Raw genomic sequence first — 20,843 nt, 5'->3', positions numbered from 1 at the left:
CATCAACCCCTATATCACTAGGTGGGTTGCAAACCGGCTCTCAGATAGAACCCACAGTGTGAAAGTAGCTGACTCCAAGTCAAACTGCCGACCAGTCACAAGTGGAGTCCACAAGGTGGGTTCTAGGTCCTCTCCTGTTTGGTATCTACTTCTCTGAAGTCCAGGCCAACATGAATGGACTCTGGCTGACAAAGTTCACAGACGATTGCAAGTTGGGAGCTATTATTAACTCCCCAAGTAATGTTGACATCCTACAGAAAGGCCTCACTGAGACCAACGACTGGTGTCAGAACCATGGCCTTAAGCTCAATGCCAAAAAATGTGTTGTCATCTCCTTTGGGAAAATCCCATTTCCCATGAATTACCACATCGATGGTAGTCCATGGAACAAAGAAGGCATTATAAGAGATCTGGGAACACAGGTTGACAGCAACCGCTCTTTTGACCACCACATTGCCACTATGGTCAGAAAGTCCTTCTATGTGGCACATATCATTACTAAGGGTTTTGCATCCAGGAAGAAAGAGGTCTTTGTCTTCCTCTACTCTTCCCTCATTAGGCCAATCATTGAATACAATGCCCCTTTGGCATGTACCTCACTAGACACCTGCAACAACTGGAGATGCCGCAAAAGTACCTCACAAAGAGGATCCTAGGCCTTAAACTCTTGTCATATATGGACAGACTCAAAAAACTCCAACTATTCTCTGTCTCATATCGCCTACTTAGAGGCGATCTCTGCCTGACTTACAAACCCAGCTCTGTTAGAAATGTTACATCTAAAGAAATCCCAATCCCTCTACACCACATGCTCCACAGACCACAACATCATTACCACAATCAACAGAACGTCCTGGAGGGACAGGTTCATAACCCAGAGACTGCCCCATGCTAGGGAATAGACTTCCCATACATGTCAAACAGAGCATCTCACTGGCCCTCTTCAAGAAAAATCTTGATGAGTGGATGGGAAATAGAAAATTCACTCCAGGGATCACTACAGTCACTCTACTCGACAGAGGCACTAGGAACTAAGGTCGGGTGGGACGATGCCATGGTAATCCTATGGGCTAGGCTTGTAAAGGCTCCAGGGCCATTAGCCTAGTACACCCCTATGAACCTATGAACGTGTACATCATGATTACTCAGTATCTATGCAGTAGGAGTGACAAATGTCATTATTTTCATCAGAGATACACTCTGGGAATGAATGGCCTTCATCAGTGAAATAATTGCTTTAAGAAAACATTTTTTTTTGTTTGGATTTCTATATTGTTGAAGATATTTTGTTAAAATTCCTAAATATTTGGAAATGCTGCCTTTTCCACTGCTATGATTCGGCAATTGATGGTATTAGGTAAGTCAGATGGGGATACAGCCACCTTCCAAAAAATACATCCAAAGTAAAAGCAACAATGTAAAAATTAACAGCCTCAATTAATAGGGGCTTCATTAATCCATATAAGAATCATGATCTTATTGGAATGTAGGTGTTTTGCAGATGTTTACCTCCAAATGTATGGTGTTTTGCAGATGTTTACCTCCAAATGTATATGATGAACTCATATAATAAAATGTAAGGCACGACTATTTTATATTATACGCTTCTTCTATAAATCATAGTGCAACTTAGCAATTTGCCTGGGTGAACAGGTTATTTATTTACTGCTGATAAATATGTATTTAATCAGATGGAAAGCCATGATTACCAGCATACAGGCAAGTTATGAAACTTAGTAACTTATTTTATTTATTTTACATTTGTTGACCGGGATAGTCCGACTGGATATATGTCCATTTTCAGCGGAGGCCTGGGTAGAAAAGCTCCGGATAACACAGATAGAACATAACAGATATGAGTCAAACATATTTACAAAGCCCTCTAGTAGGTACTAATGACATACACAGTGTATAATCGTATACAAAAAAAAAACAACAAGTTGCAGCAAGCTATTATGAGCAAGAGATGCTTACAATATTAATTTAAGTAAGGATTGAATAAGTAGCGATTAATCAGGGTTAGTACAGGGACAAAAAGCCAGTGCTCTTTAAAATACTGTTTGAGGCCTTTTTTGAAGCGACTTAAAGAATGTTCGTGGGTAAGGTTAGATGGAAGTGAATTCCAAGTTTTACCAACAATGTTGACAAACAGGGAGTCACTGGCTGAAGTAATGGCTTTGTGGGTTTGGACCAACAGTTTATTGGATGATCGTAGTTGCCTTGAATTGCTGTATGGCTTTATGATATTTTTGAGTGCCAAAGTATTTTAAGGGTGGTAAAGAATTTTGTGTGCTACTATAAGTTGATTGAACAGAAGTAGGCTAGTCAGTTCCAGACACCCGAGAAGACTGAGGTTTTGACAGTGATGTGTCCTATATGTTGAGCCTGTTGCAAATCTGGCAATATGAGATCTTACTAAGTTCAGTTTTGCTCAAATTGGAGAGTATGGGGGAGGCATATAGAAGGGTAGAGAGTAGGTGTTAGGGGGCAATTGGAGTCCTAGCTAATGGAGTTAGAAAAGATTTGCTTCTATATAATGAGCCAAGCTTTTTCTTAATGGTTTTATAGTTTTATTGATATGCAGATCAAATTTGAGATTATTGTCCACTATTACTCCTAAAGGCTTAGTATGGTCATCTGGAGAGATAGAGATACCGTTGTTGGATGTTATGGAGAAGAAAAATGGGGTGGATCTACTGGTGGGGGTAAAGAGGAGCAGTTTAGTTTTGTTGGGATTTAACAACAGACTGTGATTAGAGAGCCAAATTTCAAATGTGTTAAATGTGTTTTGTGTTATGGTTTGCAGGTCTAAAAGCGAGGAGGCCGTACAGATCAGGGTAGAATCGTCTGCATATTGAATGCAGGTTGTATCAGGGATGGCAGTATGAAGATTGTTGATGAAGATAGAAAGAGTAGAAGACCTAGAATAAAGCCCTGAGGGACACCAAGGGTGAGAGGTAGCAGGGTGGACAGTTTACCCTGCCATAATACAGCCTGTTGTCTGCCATTCAGATAGGATAGGAGCCTGAACAGCATGGTTATCTAGGGAGATGGATTTTAGGGAATGGATGAGCAATTTGTGGTTGACCACATCAAAGGCCTTCGACAGGTCTAGAAACAGGGCTGAAGATAGCCTGTTGTTGTTCCTATTTTGGACTATGGTATTTGTAAAAGAAAGGAGGGCGGAGGTGGTGCTGTGATGTGGCCTAAAGCCATGCTGAGAGTTGGCAAGCAGACTGTTCTGAATGAGATAGTCCATACGTTGCTTATGAACGCACTTCTCCATTAATTTGGCTAGTGGTGAGAGAATGGCAATAGGTCTGGGTCTGTACTTGAACGTCCAACTTTGTGGAGTGGGATAACATGGGATATTTTTCAGATTGAGGGGATAGTTCCATCAGTTATGTTCTATTGGTTAGGATAGAGATGGGGAATGCTATAGCGTCGGCAGCTTTTTGTAGGTACTCTGCAGGAAGGAGTTCAGCAGAAAGTGTGGTTGGTTTTAGTTTTTTGATAAGGGATTAGATAAAAGTTGTAGAGAAAGGTTGGAAGTTAAAGGGGAGATGAGAAGTGGGTGTGTTAGATAGTTAGAGCAGGTGGGAGTAAGTTGGTTAACTAAGGACTGAATAGTTTCAGTGAAAAAGTTATTAAAGGCAGTGGCAACAGTTCCAGGTGATTTATGGGTGTAGTTTGATGGGGTTGGGGTAGTAGATTGTCCTGGATGAAGAAGTAGGTTAATACCTGACCAAACTTTTGAGGATTGTTTTGGTGTTTAAACTGGAGGTTCTGGTATATTTTTTTTTTTTTGTCTAGCAAAATTAGATTTTTTTGTATCATTTCTAAGTTGACGATATCTCAGTTGGTCAAGAGGGGCTTTTGTTGTTCGCCATTTGGTCCAGGCTATATTTCTAAGTTTGATTTTTATCGTAGTTTCCTTTGTGAGCCATGGAGCAGTATTAGATTTAGTCTTTATAGTACGTGCAGGAGCATGGGAGTCAAGGATGCTCAGGAATTTATTGTTAAAGTTACGGCTTCATCGAGTGGTAGATTTTTTAAGATTGACCAGCTGACCAGTTTAAGTTCATTTAGGAAGTTAGTAGGACTGACATTTTTATTATTTCTGATTGTTTTGTATGTAGTCTTGTGGTGGGTTTCTGCGTTATGCTTAATATAAGTTAGGGAATGATCACTTAGGTCATCCGGTGGAGTCCCAGCCGTATACAAGCTTGGGTGGCTATTGATAAGTACACAATCTAAGATACTTTCCCTGTTGGTGGGTTTACTAATCCTAGTGGGCGAGGTTATTATTTGTGTGAACCCAAACAGATTTATATTGGTGACAGGGGATTCAGCTGAGCAGGTGCACCAGTTGGTGTTAAACTCACCAAGAACAATGGTTTCTGGGGGTAGGTAGTGGATAACCATTGGAGGATATCTTCCAGAGTGCTTATTTTATTGGCTGGGGGAATTTAGGCACAGACAATATTTATACTCTTATTATTGTTAATTTGCAGTTTGGTAATGAGGATTTCTGCATTATTAAATGGGGTGGTTGAACTGGATCTCTATTAACACGTAATGTATTTTTGTAAAGAGCTGCTATCCCACCTCCCTTCTTAGCTGTTCAGTCTAATCGGTGTATATTGTAGCCGGGGGGGGGGGTAATACCTCATTAGCGGCAGTAGTAGGTTTAAGCCAGGTTTCTGTAAGACACATTATGTCTGGGGAATGAACTACTAAGAGGGCATGCAGGTTGAGTATTTTATTATTTATACTTCGAATATTCAACTGAAATGTCAGGAGAGCATTTGCAGGACTGTTAAGGGATAGTTTATTGATGGGGCTGGTGGTGTAGGCGCTATTGTCACCAGGTGGAGATGGGCCAGGGTTGGGATGGATGTCCCCATCTGTAACAAGGTTATATTGAAATCTGATTATGAGCTTTAGAAATTTATGAATAAGTCTTAGATAAACGTAAAAAAATTTGCTTCCACTTCAATATTCTAAACATCATTATACATGCCAATTTGTAGCTGCAATGTGTAATGCACCTAAGAAATGCACTGAAATGACACATAATGTAAGAATGCATTTTCATCTGCATTAAGATCATAACCTTATCCTGTATACCTTGCTGATTGTTAACTATAGAAGGTAATTCAGATTCACCAATTCTGAACTCTTCAAAAAACTTTTATTTTCACAGAAACAAAATTCCCAGTACAATTTCTGTTTTCTTGGCAATGATTCAGGTTTTATGGTCTTCTCTACATAGTTTTATTAATGTGGAGTTGATATAGGTAAGTGAAGGAGAAGTAAAGGAGTCTGGGGACTATTTTTCCATATATGGATGAAGTAGGAAAAGATGTTTTGTAAAGATTACACTTTTTGTAGATTTGATTTTTTTTTTGTAGTTAAACTTTCATCTAGTTCACAGGCATGTACATATGCCAGCAGTACCATAAACTGTTCCTTCCAGGTATCGCAATGTACATTATTAGGAAGAATTTTAAATTATAAAATGGAGTTATTAAAAATTAAGAAATTTATTGTTAAATAACTCCAGGCTATATTATCATCATTCAGATATAACAATATATACAAACCAGGTTATGGTTCAAAGAGATAAGGCCTGGAGAAAAGAGATACAGGAGAAAACTCAGATAGGCCTGTAAAAATTACAGGCATCTTAGAAATCCAGCAAAGTATCTGATTAACATAGACCAAACAACCAGCTAAACAAAGTTTCAAATCTAATCAACTTCAATACCTTCTGGTCTTCCATAAATAAACTCTTAAAACTCTGTTATTCCACAAAAGCAAGTCCATCTTACGACACATAAGCAGACAGCATAGCAAATCATTCAATAACTATGTCATACAAAGAGTAGCCTCTTTAATCATCTACAACAATCCCGAGTCTCCACTTATAATACCTCTGGAATTGGAGAACAACAAACTCTCACTTTCCATCCTGTTTGTATAGTCTTCATTAGAGGACGGCTTCTCAAATGTAAGATTACAGTTTTACTCCCTATTAATTTAGCAACAAAATATTTAAAAATTTCAGCTATGTTCTTAGCATATCCAGGCTCTATCGTAATAAGCAGATCCATCAGTGGATGCTGTGCACCAGCTTTATGGAAAAAAATCTTATTCCCTACCTCTACAGAAAGGAAGTTCCTCCACCAACATTTCATACAATGGGCCAAGAGCAATTTTAACACCTCTATCCAAAATACTCAAAAAATATATCCAATCCCAATTACTCACATATGTGGCAACAGATAATCTAGTATCCTGAACTTAACATGAATTTTGCTCAAATCACAGCACCACTACTGACCTTCTCAGTTTTGTTAACACTGTGATCCAATACAAAAATAAAGGCATCTTGGCATCAGCTTTCATCCTACAATTATCAAAAGCATTTCCTTCTGTATCACAGCAATAAGTACTGTAAAACCCTCTACCATCACTCCCTTGGTTTCAAAGCTATCTTAACAAAAGAACTCAAGCTGTTACATGGAAACATTCCTTCCTGTTTGTAAGTAAACTCCACTAGTAAAAATCAACAATTGGCTAATAAACATTCATAACTACCCCATTTTCTTGAAGTCATTGACCATCATATTCCCATATTAAACTTGAGACTTCTATAGTACTTAGCAGAAGGTAATATTTGAGTCAGTACCTTTTGATACTTTAATGTATGAAAGTAGACACTATTTTATTCTTCCAAAGTTTTAGTTTTTGAGTAACGTATTTACCATAGCATCTATACAAATTCAGTAACTTACAGAAAACTGATGCAGTTTGATTTGACTTTTAGTTATCTGAAATCTGGTGTGCCTGAGAATTATACTGCCTAAACTATAAACCATTTATGGATAGTTTCTAATCAGTTTACAGATCCACATAAGTGAATATGAAGTGCACTTCACAGGTAAAGATATTATATACTATAGTAATAAAGCAATGTCTTTCTTACCAGATTAAATATATATCTTGCATCTGCTTGATATATTGCTGATGAAGAGTTTTGGAGGGCAGGAGTATAGTAGAAGTTTGTTGCGGTGAAGTTTATTCTAAAGTCCTGAAGAGTTCCACTTCCCACAGGTTGATTAGTGACAACATTGATAATTGGTTCTACAGCTAAAAAAAATGAAATGTATTACTACATGTCTCTACAATGTTAAAGTCATAACTCCATCATTGTATATGTGCATGTTCACACACACACACACACACACACACACACACACACACACACACACACACACACACACACACACACACACACACCATTCTGAATTTTACAGGTGTTTTTCAAATAAACAAAATCTTGTAGACTTTATCTCATGAAATATTTGGTTTCAGTATAAATTAAACAGTTAAACTAAGTTTACTGACTTCCCCTTTTACATAAAAAAATGCCGCTGCTTAACTGATAGACAAGATGGATGATCATCAGTTAAACTAGTGCAGGATTTTAGAATGCAGGAGGAAGTGACCTAGTAAGATCTTTAAGTTAAATAGGGCATACCGATTCATTCAAACATCACCCCAGCAGGGAACTGAACTTGGAGAATCATGTACAATAAGACAGCAGTCCTAATCACTGCACTGCTGTGCCACCCAGAGAGATATGTGTAATCATAAGTTACTCTAAGGTACGGATTATGCATGCGTAAATTACATTCTATGAAAAAGTTAACAAAAAATAACTTGTTTTGATAAACCCCAATAATGGACATGCTGTTTTAATCTAACTGCTAAATATGCGTACCTTTCAGTGAAATTATGATGGAACTGAAACTCACAGGCACAGATCAATTACTATAGATATGGAATATTTGAACATTCTGATTTGACTGACTTGAGTGAACTGATATGGCTAGCATTATCCCATCATTTTATTTCTGCATAAATACCCTCTATATAATGTTTTTCAGTGATTTCTAAGTAGTTGCAGAAGTTCTTATTGTTAGTCAACAATTGATTGAAAAAGTATACAATGTATGAAATGCTGGCATAAAATAATATTTTTGTAATATAAATGGCCTAAAGCCATTAATTCTCACATTATTATTATAATTAGTCTGAAACGAAAGCTGCTAAAGTGATGATTTATGTAATGCTAGTTTTAAATAATCATAAAAGCAGCACGTTTGGAAATTAATGAAGGGTTAGTGCGATGAACAGATATCATATACACGATGTATGACAATTTATGAACTTGATTATTTTGAAACCTGTTAAAAATGATAAAAAAAAAAGATGGAAGTGTCATAGTCATTTGGAAAGCAATGCCTGATTCCACACAAGACGGTGCTTTGACATACCAAACCCACCCACCAAAAATTAAAGTCAGCTCCTTCAACATAGTAAATCTTGGAAGGTGACTTTTGGACTCCACTTTCAGTTGTGCTGTTAGTGCATTGTAGGCAAGTCAAAAAATCAGAGTACTATGCCAATAGGTGCTAATTTTTTTTTTTTTTAAAGTTCTTAAACTTAATACTTACTTGAAAATGGTGACACCGGGTATTTTTCATTATAACCTGTAAAGAAAGCAAAATGCAAAAAACAGTTAAAGTAAAAGTAATTTTCATCTTGCAATGAGCTGGCACACTGCAGTAACAGTCCAAGTATGATCTATTTATTGAATGTATTTATAATACAAATTAAAATTTTTTATGCTTTCTAACCAGGCAAGCCAACTAGTAGATAAATATTTTTAAAAAATGACACATTTTCAGAAATGACAGCCTAGGTTAAAAAAAGAGTTACATAAATGAGGAATTTGGGTTTGACAAGAATCTGGAAGAAACACTTACCCTCTGGTAAAAAACCACTAAAACACAGATAGATGTGAAGGTCAGATAATATAAATTATACCTACGAATATAGCAATTTAGGAAATAAAAGCAGTAGAGAATTTCCTGTAGACAGCCCCTAAGGTAGTGAGAGATGAGATCTCTAAGGTACTAGCTGTTTTTAGAGATGACAGAGCATAGGAACCAGATGGGTGTTTCCCAATGTCTCTCTTCTTTTGATTACTCCTTATCTTTTGGGTTTCTAATAGCATGACAGAAAAGGTCCCCATTCCCAAGTCAGGATATAATTAACTTTCATGAATTAAGTATTATTTTAATTACTGATGTTAGCCAAAGGTGCTCTTTACAGCATCCACAGCATACCCAGAAATGACTTCTCATGCAATTCAAATGGAGTTACATCTATTGGTATTGTAAATTATTTTTTTATGAGGCCCATTGCTGCTACAACTGTTGGAACTGTCAGGGTGTCTTTCTTCCACATTGCACTTCTTTCTGTATGCAAATCTTGATATGTTATAATTTTGGGTCTCTCTGTACGTGAGACAGTACAATCCCTAGGTGTAGCAATTTCAATGATCAGTGCTATTTTTGTCTTTTTTCGTGGACTACTACATCTGGTTTTCTTGCATTTATTTTTTGCACTCCATTATGCTCTATAAATCTTTGTGGTTCATGTTTCCACTGCTTCTCAGCTACTTCTATATTCTAGTGTTTGCACTATCCCCAATGCAACAATCATGCCACATTATTGTACCTTTCAGTGTACAGGCCCCTTGCCATGAGTTTATCATACCCAGCAACAAGATGTGCAACTGTTTTCATTTTTTTTTTTTTTTTTTTTACAGAACTTACATTTGTCTGTTTCTCCCACATGTTCAATGGACTTTATCAACCAATGTGTACATAGATCACTTTCCTGTGCTGCCATTATTAAACTATCAGCTTTTGATTTCAAATCACCTTTTCCTAGCCATTCCTAGATCAAATTCTGATCAACATAAGGTTGTTCCAGGAGATCCCTATATTTGCCACAATATTCGTGGCTTTTCCGTATTTCTTTCCTTCTCATCTGATCCTTCTCCTTATGTTCTTTCCCTTGTTTTCTGGCACATTCAGTTGCGGTCTGATTTTTGTCTACTTCTGGTTTGATTTTCATTCCCACTTGCTGAAATGCTTCTGCGAAACTAAGCAGGGAGGCCATCTTAGACTTCATCTCCTCATTTGTAAAGCTTTCACTATGTTTGGATCTGACGAGATTAGCAGATATATATGCAATCCCATGACTGCAGATCTGTAATCTGTAGACATGGAATCCATTTTGAAGAGGCCCATTCCTCCTTCAGAGCATTTAATATATAATTTTGGCATAAACTGACTTTTATATATTTGATAATCATGAAGCATTTTTCTTGTTTTTCCGTCCAACTGATCCAATACCTTTTCGGTCAAGTCAGTCATATCAAAACTGTAAGTTAAAATAGGAAGAGCAAATTGACTTAATTTCTAGATGACAGTGTTGTTTTCAATATTAGATTTTTTGTCTTCTGAAGTATATAATGTACTGAGTTTTATTTCCATCTGTTCAAATTTTCTTGCCAAGCCTTTAAAACAGGTAATTCTGGCACTATTTGTTTTGTGGATATACAGGGGGTCCATCAGAGTGGGGGGAATAAAGAAATATCTGAGGGGCTAAATGCCTATTATCTTAACAGCAGTGACAGAGGAAGTCATGGGAAGATTCCAGAAGGAAATTCTGGCTGCTTTCTTACAAGACAACCATGTTCAGGACAACAACTGACTCAATTTAGTGGCCCTAGTTTTATGACCAGGTTACAGGAACACTTAGGCAGACTAAACACAGATGTATGCACTCCTTCTGTGTCTCATCAGGTACTTTGAAGCAGTCCCACATAGTTCTTTTAAATGTAGTCTGCCTGGGATTTGGCAAGGCCTTTGAACAGGTGCTACATAGTACTTGTACATATAGTTTGTCTGACAGACTCTTAAATTAGTCTCACATAGATGGTTGGCTAGAAAATATCACAACTTAGTGATAGGCCTGAAACTGAAAGAGTTCATTTCTGCATAGCCGAGGATATGACACAGAAGACTGTTATAACAGAGAAGACAATGATAAGGAAAATGGCTTCCTGAGTACCACAGGGTTTAGCTTTGAGGTTAGTATCTTTTAGTACATTTCTTACAGGCATGTCAGAGGGAATAAAGGATAACTGGTGCATGTACTCTAGACTTCATGCCACATGTAAGTAATTCAGCTAGTTAGTACTTTGAAATGTACATAACGGTTAATGGTGTTGTATGCCTGAGAACATACAGGTAAAAGTCTTCAGTATTGATGCCTGGGAGTATTAGGGTTTACCAAGTCCTAAGCAGGTAGTCAAGTAGTATTCATTCTAAAATGGTGGCCCATTAGATTTCATGTCTATTCCTGTGGGTAAGTCATGTGTTCGATGATGAAGGTTATTTGTTTGCTCTCTTCATTGTTAGGGTTTAACATGTCCTAAGCAGATAGTCAAGTAGTATTCATTCTAAAATGGTGGCCCATTAGATTTCATGTGTATTCCTGTGGGTAAGTCATGTGTTCGATGATGAAGGTTATTTGTTTGCTCTCTTCACTGTTAGGGTTTAACAAGTCCTAAGCAGATAGTCAAGTAGTATTCATTCTAAAATGGTGGCCCATTAGATTTCATGTGTATTCCTGTGGGTAAGTCATGTGTTCGATGATGAAGGTTATTTGTTTGCTCTCTTCACTGTTAGGGTTTAACAAGTCCTAAGCAGATAGTCAAGTAGTATTCATTCTAAAATGGTGGCCCATTAGATTTCATGTCTATTCCTGTGGGTAAGTCATGTGTTCGATGATGAAGGTTATTTGTTTACTCTCTTCACTGTTCTTGTGTTCTGAGTCACTGGCAACAAGTTTATACCGCTAACCCCTGACTTCATAAAAGTTTCCAGACATCCATTCATTACTGAAATCCTGGAAATGTTCAAGCCTTGCTTATGTGGTTCGGTTCTAGATGAGTACATGAAATTTGGCTGCAATATTTTTAAGAGACACAGAAGAGTAAAGATAAGGAATAACAAAGTGTTAGAATTATTCATCTCTGGGACACAGACCTTTCTGAATAAATCCCAAAATGACCACTGTGTTTAATTGATTTAATTGATTTGATATTCATTAAGGTTAAATGTTACTGGCATACCTGTCATTTCTCATAACAGGCTTGGAGAAAAGTTTACAGAATATAGCTCTAATGCTGTGTACTGTTTGATGATTATGTCAAAATGGAAATGCTGTTTTCTGTTTGATGGTTATGTCAAAACGGGAAGGTTGTGTCCCGTTTGACGGTTATGTTAATAGTGGTTTGAGATGCAGCCTATTCTAATATAAATTCCCATTTCATTTTCAGTTTGGAATTATCTAAGATTTACTTCTGCATCTTTATTCTGGGGTTTGAGTCATGTCATACTGACAACATAAATGAACAGAGATTTTGCAGTGACTTGAGGGGTCATGTTCACTAAATGTGTAGGTAAGGCTTCAGCATCCAGCTGGAACACCATTACATCATTTCAGACTGCTGATATTGCTAATCTGCTAATAAACTAAACAGTGAAATTCTCTTACCTTGGAGTATTATTTTATTTGTTTTTTTTTGTTTTTTTTTTTTCTTGTTTTGTTGACTGAGTTACTCCCACTAGGCTAGTGGCCTCTTTTCAGAAAAGACCCAAGGTTGTATTTTTTTTACTACTAGGGGAAATTTAGCCAGGGCATCAGGGAACTTCCCATACTGTTTTCACATAAGGGGATGCTTTATACGGTGGCACTTCCTGTCTTCCAGTCCTGGCACAAAGTTGGCTCAGAGAAGCAGGGAGGAAATGGAGGATGATGAAAGCAGAGAGATGTACAGCAATAAGAGATGTAGCCTCAAAAAATGAGGATGTTATGGCAGCGATAGTGTCGGAAGTAAGGGTCAAGAAGGAGCAGGCGGGTGAGCCCCTGGACGAGGTGCAAAGAAATAGGTTGTGTTTTCTCAAAAGGAGAATGAAGTGGTGATGGATTCAGAAGAGATCTTTCAAGAGAATCTCTTCAGAGATGAGGTATTGGTGCAGGAATGTGTTGTCACAACCCTCCAGTTGAGAGGGTTGTGGGATGATGTACTATTGGATGTAGTCAATGAAAGTGAGTCGGAGAGTGGTAAAGATGTGTCTTGGGAGACCCAATGGAAAAGATACAACAGAAGAAAGAGACAGTCATGAAAGGTAAATCATATGCAGAGATGGTGTAATCAAGAGCCGAGTAAAAGAAGGAAGAAACAATAGGTGTAAAAAAAAAAAAAAAGAGAGAGAGAAACTTTTTACTGCATGTATCAAAAAAAAACAAGGAAGACACTAAACTGTACTGATATGAGGTAGGGGATGAAGTAATTTTTCCATTGGGAATTGAATCAAGTGAAATTAGAAACATATTAAAAAAAAGACATTTTGTGACATTATATTTGAGACTGGTCAAATAATGGAAAAGTTTTTTGAAGAATATGAGAAGAAGAAAAATAATGTGCCATGGAATTTGTACATATTTAAAATATCTTATAGAGAGACAGAAAAAATATATACAATTAAGGACTGAAGTAGATGAAGACACTTTAAAAGGATATTTACTGAAGTTATGTAAAATATATTAGATATGTCAAAAGTGCATGATAAAAGAGGTTTATGGTCTGGGGTATGGGATTGTAATGTGATTTTGAAAATTGAAATAGAAAGTGTTGTGCATTTACAAAGTGCTATAACTGCTGAAGGGAATGTGAAATATTGGGGTCAGCCTACGATATTTTTTTTGTGTGGTAAAAATGATTGTTTAATCAGTAATTGTGCTAAAATAATATGCTTACATGTGGAATAATAGGACAAGATGCAAATGATTGTTTAGTGAGATGTGGAAAATGTAATAAAAAGGGTAATTTATGGGGGAATGTGAGGAAAAAGACATAAAGATGGAAGCTGACTTTGCAGAGGTTTTAACCGGGAATGATCAAGTATGTGAGGCTGGACAAAAAGACATAGAAATAGTGTAAACACGAATAGAAACTATGGATAAAGAACAAGTTGTACAGAAAGTTAGTATGCAGGAAGAATTTAATACGGGAAAAATGGAAGAAGAATCAGGTTTGAGTGATAGTGATGATGACAAATGGTAAAGCAAAAAAAAATTGGCAAAAGTGTGAAGGAGAGGAAAAGGAACATTTCAGGGGGGTTTAAAAAAGGGAAAGATTGAATATATATTATTTAATGTAGAATTATGTGCAAAGTATTAGCACTAAATATGAATAGTTTTAAGAAGTTAGAGAGAAAAATAGGGATTTTGGAGTGGCATGAAAAGATAGTGATATCATTATGTTAGAGGACATTAGATTCCTGTCTCAGGTAGAAAGATATCAAACCGAGGTGTGGTGGGGAAAAATATTATATGGAATTTTGGGAGGGAGGCTTGTTCAGGAATACTTATAGTATATAACGATCCAATTAAAGTATTAGATGTTACATTTATTATAACAGGTAGAATTACTATTATTGATGTAAGATGGATGCATGGGTGCCAGAACCATAGAGTCAGGGGGAGCGGGAGCCCCCCCCCACACACTTTTACAGCTGCAAGATCTCTCAGGAAAAATTAATGAAGTTGAGTTTTCAGTCTTTTGTGGATTTGCACGGGGAAGTTAAGCTAACTAAACTAGCTGTTCTTGCTCTCTTATTGCTCTATGTTACAGTTATGCTTCCACTGTTCCATTGGTGCTGCCAGAGTCATGCTGGTAAGGAGAGTTTTGTTCTTTTATTTGCAGGAGTTATGCTGCTCCCACGCGTGTGTGTGTAAAATGCCCCAGCTAGGTATACCTAGTGGTTAGTGTTACTCAGGCTCAAACAAGAGCCTGAATTCTCTACCCATACCATCACTTGTGGTTCAGGGAGTTGAGTCCGTAGCTCTCCACTCTCCAGATTTTCACAGAATATTTGACTTATACTTTTGGTCTGTTCCTCTTAAAATTTGAGTTTTTCTGGCAAATCAGTGAGAACTGAATTCATTAAATAATGGTAGTTCTTTAAGTTTCAGTCTTCCTATCTTTCAGGAAACCCATGGTAACACAAAATATTTTAGCAACTTTCTAAGATTATACAAGCAATATTTAAAATGTGTCCCTGGTTTGGGGCCTTTGCTCCCCCCCCCCAAATAAATTTTGGCTTTTCCCTGATTTCTTGTGCTATGAAGTTGAGAGATTTAGTTGATCATCAAGTAGATTTTACAAGGAGCTGAGAGCTTCAGGGGAAGAGAAGTTTAATGCTACTTATGCTAGGTTGTTTGCATTGTTAGTAGCACAACAGGTAGTATACTTGCTTTTCATGCAGAAGGCTGTGGTTTCTACTCCCACAGTATGCAGATGGATCACTGACACTGTACTGTGTTGTACTTTAATAGGAGTGGATGGTGCAGTCCTATGAATGTCCTCCTTTGGAGGAGTTACTTAGTAACTATGAACCCATTATCAGTTTGCCATCCATTTCCCATTGCAAAATTACTAGCTTTTTAATGTAGCATAGGCAATTTATTCTTCAAGGGCAACAGGCACTTTATTTGTAGATGAATCAATGAAATATAAAGTTGTTTGCCAGCAGCAACCTGTTCATTAGTTACAGATCCCTTTAATGTGGAATTATTTAGATGACTTACTTCTGCAGAGATTTTGCATATTTACTGATATAGGTGGACTCTAGTGACAGAAGTTTGAGTGGCCTTTTATGGTTGACATTTTCTGAAATGGGTAGTTTTGTCATTATTGGTTCATACATTTTGTTTCATTGCTCACAAGAAGACTGTTCCAAACTACAAATTTAAAACACATTCTAACAACTGGTGCTGTATTATACAAGGAATATAATTTAATACAATCAGGTTAATACAATCAGGAAAGTGAATCAAAGAACATTTACATGTATGCTTGCTCAAAGGATGCAGGAGATCAAAATAGCGGAAGAGACCAGTCACCAATGGTGTCCCCCAGGGTTCAGTATTGAGAGTTTTTCTGTTTGGCATATACATCTCAAAAGTAAAAGGAAATACCAAAGGGCTTTGGCCAACTATGTATGGGATGACTGCAAGCTAGGAGCAGTTATTGAATCCCAAAATGACTTAACCATCATGCAGGAAGGTTTGTCCCACACAATAACTGGTGCCAGAATCATGAATTGAAACTAAACTCCAAGAAATACATTATCGTATCCTTTGGGAAGTCATCTACTCCAGGGAACTGCCAAATTGACGATGCTCCCTGATAACTGACCCAGTTGTTTGGCATTTGGGAACTGGTGTGTACAGTGACCTAACTTTTGGCCAGCATGTGCCCAGAGTCATAAGAAAGCCTTTCTCTATTGAACAGCTTATAAACAAATTGTGACTAGATCTAGAGATGTTATTGTCCCCTTTACAAAGCCCTCATTAGGTCAATCATTTTGTATAATGCCCACTTTGGCATGTATCTGTCCAGACTCATGCAACAATTGGCATACCCACAAAGATACCTTACTCAAAGGATGCAAGTCTTTAACAATAGATCTTGCATAGACCACCTTAAAGATTTATCACTATACTCAGTATCCTACAGAGTGCTTAGAGGTGACGTATATGGCATACAAGGCATCCTCTGACTTAATACAGATGGACCTACTGAACATCAGCAAGTCAAATGGCATCAGAAATATTCAGTCCAGGTATCTAAACTGAATGTTGTGGAAGATGGATATATATCCATAACAAGCTATCCATTCAAATAAAACAAAGCTCATCCCTGTCCATATTCAAATGCAACTTGGATCTAAGGATGGGAAATAGAAAATGTACTCCAGGATTACCCCTCGTGCCATTAATGGATAGAGGCAGTTCCTAAATGCTGCATCCCTTACATGGATCCCCTCAAATTATCTACAGTGTGATCACATTTATTCTCACTAGGGCTAATATACAATTATCAGCCATGGGATAGGTAAGATCAATCAGGAAATGTTAATTCAAGCACCAACATGGAAATTGGCTAAGCTTAAAATGTCCTCCGAGTGAACCTGTGTTGTGGTAGTAAATAGTTTTAAAAAATTGCCCTTTTTAGATCACTAAGTGCCCCTATCACCCTTTGCCCACCCCCCACCCAGTCTTCAACAGCTTCTGGCACCTCTGGATGGATGGACCATATTATTAGAATTATTGCAATATATGCATATGTATCAAAAAAGGAGAGAGAAGAGATGTTTAGAAATATAATTCAATATATAGCAGTTAATATGAAGATTATTGTATCAGAGTATTGGGAGCAAATAACTAGAGGGAAAGATGATTAAATGGGAAGCCGCCAAGAATTTATTTGGAATACTGGTTATAGACTGCCTTCTATATCCGGCATTGATATCAAAGTATAGGCAAAGAGAAAGAAATAGGGGGATTTTAAATGAAAGGCCAGTCAGGTAGAGTTTTTTAACATAATCTAGAACAGAAGCTGCCACTAAAAAAGGAATAATTAGTAGAGCATGTAAAATATTGCATAACTATAAAAATCAATCAGAGGAGGTTAGAAAGGATTGGAAGAGAGATTGTATAAGCAATTCACAAAGAAACAATGGGAGGATATATATATATATATGTCTTCCCAATATACAACAAAATCTAGAAGATTTAGGATTTTTGCCTGGAAATGTGTACATATATATTTTTATATTCCAAGTAGACTCCAGAGAATTTTTCTTCAGGTAAACAGTAAATGTTGGAGGTGTGAAAGGAAAAAAAGAGGTAATTGGGGACATGTTTTCTGGGAGTATGGTGAGTTGCCAGACTTTAAGGATTCCCTGCAGGATGCACTGTTGGAGATGATGGGTTGGCAGATTGGTCTGATGAGGGAGATTATTTTTCTGAGCTGTGATACAGAATCAGAATTGCCTAGACATGGTAAGGCCTTGCTGTGTCTAATAATGGTGGCTGCCAAAAAAGCAATTACTAGAAAATGGAAAACAAAATCTAAACCAACCTCACTGGAAGTAGTGAATATAGAAAGAAAGATAAAACAACTGGAACTGAGATCTTTAGAAAAGGACAGGAGCAAACTAGATATGAAAAATGGGAATTTTGGGAACAATACATACAAGGGGGTAATAAGGCCTAAAATGCAGCAGGACTTAAATTAGCTATGTACTGTTTGAGTCAGAAAGATTGGGTAGATTATAAGTGCTGTAACTAGAAGTGTGTCAGTATGGTTTGGTAAAATGCTTGCGACTAAGTTTGTCTTGTTGTCGTTTGTTTTCATTTATATAAATGCATGATTGCCTGTGTAGTAACTGATAGTTTAATGAAGAAGTTTCCTGTTTCAAAAAAGTAGGAATTAAATAATTTGTATAATATTGCTTAGGCTATATGATATATAACAGTATATGTTAAGTATAATGTTTGTTATTTTAATATAGTTTTGATTACTTTTTTGTGAATGTAAATTTGCCTATGTCACAAGTGTAATTTAGTAAAGGTGTTTAAAAAAAGATTATTGTAGCAAGGGATTTTAATTGTAACTTAAGACAACAGTAAAAGAAGCCATATGATGTCAAATTAGTATGGGACATTATAAAATATGGACAGTTAAAAATCTGGAATTAAAAGACATGTACATATAGAGGAGGAGATAAAAGAACAGAAATAAATTATTTTTCAATGTCAGAAAATTTAGTAACAGTAGAAGAAGGAGTGTTAATGACAGGATTTTTAGGTCATAGGCAGTTTGCATTTTGATAAGAGAAAATGCTGAGTATATAAAGTTAGGGGAAAAGTTTAAAAAGAATGAATGAGGTGATATGTGATGATACAGGGAAAGAAGATGTAAGATGAGAGAATTTTATAAAGATTGGTGAGAATAGTGGTTAAACTTTAAACTGAAATACAAAAAGTGTAATGTAGCATGGGAGAAAGAAAAATATACATAGGAAAAATAAAGTATAAAAATGTAAGCAGTGATACAATCAATTGTCTAGAATGTTCTAGAAAAAAATGAAAATTGCTTTAGTAACGAACAGAAAATAGAATATTTATTGTATAAAGAAATATATTTTCTGCAAGAAAAGAAGGAAGAACTTACACCATATTTAAGTAAAATAATTACATGGTATAATAGTATAATAAGAGAAATACACATAAGGCGATTAGGAATATAGTAAAAGAACATACTAGGACATTATTTAGAGCAGATGACAAAGACATGGAAGGAATGGAAGGTATGTGCATTTTCTGACAAGGATAAAAAAGGATTTAAAGAAAGAAAGAAAACAGAGGAATTAGAACAGGTGTTAAAAGTAATGAATTTAGATTCAGGACTGGATGGAATAGAATATAGGATGTAAAACTATTTGACTGCAGACCAAAAATGGTTTATAAAGGTATTAAATGAATTGTTGAATAAAGAGTTATGTAGTAGTGTTATTAGATATATAAGAAAAAAGTGAGAATAGAGAAATACAGAATTGGAGACCAATTGTAATAAATAACACAGATTGTAAGCTTTTTATGAAAATGTTCCAAAAAGGCTGAAAGAGTAGGGTAAAGTTGTAAATTAATATGCTGGTATAAAAGGGTCAAGATTTATTATTAATAATAGCATTAATCATATGTAATTAATTACATTAATAATAATATTAATTAGCTATATATATATATATATATATATATATATATATATATATATATGTATACACACACACACACACACACACACACACACACACACACACACACACACACACATACACACACACACCATACATGTATCCCATAAATATCCACCACCAAAACCATGATATTGATCTACTGATCAGTCATTTCTCTATGCTGGCCCAAGTTATTTCATGCTAGTTTGCTTGTTAGCTTTAGTCCACATATAACCGATTAAGGACCACCATGGCTGAAGTACTAAAACTTTTAACTAGTATATAAATGTAAGTGCATTCATGCCTTCACAGTCGCTTCTTCAGACTCTCTCTCTTGGAGTTTGGGAGGGTGACCTTATGGTTAAGGTGTTTGCCTTACAAACACAAAGTGCAGGGTTTGAGTCTCACAAGGGATAATTAGCTAGGCTTAAAATGACTCACAAAGGCAGTTAGCCTAGTACCAATCTACGAACCTATGAAAGTGCTTACTACATTTATAACCAGTTATTAAAGTTATATTACTTCAGCTGTGTTGGCCCTTAATTAGTTATTTGTGGACTCTATGCGATGGTGTACATAATTGAGGACCTTTACCGAGGAACCATCTATTTTTTTTTTTTTTTTTTTTTTTTTATTTGTTAGCGTTCTTTTTTTTCCACTTTATATTACTCTCTCAATTTATATTGTTTATGTATAAACTATTTACTTCCTATATTTACCAAAGTTATGTATTCTTGATTTTTATCAATTTCTTGTATTGCTTTTAATATGTTTTTGTAATGGAGCTGTTCTCCCTGGGCCTCATGGAAAAAGGACCACTGGCCCAGTCAGATATACCTAGTAAACAAATGTAAAAAAAATATAATAAAATAAATAGAGAATTAGTAGAGGATATGATACTTAGAAATGTTCATGGTGAAAGTAATGGTAGGAGATTTAAGTAAAGCTTTTGATTCGATTCAGCATTAGGTATTATGGGATTTATTTTAAATTATTATTATAAGCAAAAAGATTAAAAATATTTGTACTTTTGGCATATAAGTATAATGTAGTGAAGGTTATGGTAAATGGATGATTAAGTGAAGATATACAGCTAGAAAAAGGTATTATTTGTATTAATAATGAATGTAATATCTACATATATGAATAGAATGATCAAAGCAATGAGTTATATTTCCAATGAAGGAATAAAATGCCTATTTTGTTAAATTATGCAAATGATGTTATTATTATTATTACAAAAGATGAAGCAAGTAT

General features: G+C 36.0%; 1 protein-coding gene across 4 annotated transcripts in view; it reads right to left on the bottom strand.

The window, feature by feature from the left end:
- LOC122817708 (mucin-17-like) overlaps window positions 1-20,843 on the bottom strand; it is a 283,584-nt gene that overhangs the window by 66,973 nt on the left and 195,768 nt on the right. For all 4 annotated transcript variants that reach the window (XM_044090784.1, XM_044053731.1, XM_044090785.1 and 1 more), the window contains 2 exons: window positions 8,526-8,561; window positions 6,992-7,155 (listed from right to left, as the gene is read on the bottom strand). In XM_044090784.1, the coding sequence (XP_043946719.1) occupies window positions 6,992-7,155; window positions 8,526-8,561 (200 nt within the window). The remainder of the gene's footprint in view (window positions 1-6,991; window positions 7,156-8,525; window positions 8,562-20,843) is intronic.

Source organism: Protopterus annectens, chromosome 13.part0, assembly GCF_019279795.1.
Source record: "Protopterus annectens isolate FY-2018-M chromosome 13.part0, PAN1.0, whole genome shotgun sequence".
Taxonomy (NCBI): domain Eukaryota; kingdom Metazoa; phylum Chordata; order Ceratodontiformes; family Protopteridae; genus Protopterus; species Protopterus annectens.
This window is presented reverse-complemented; position numbering and strand designations above follow the sequence as displayed.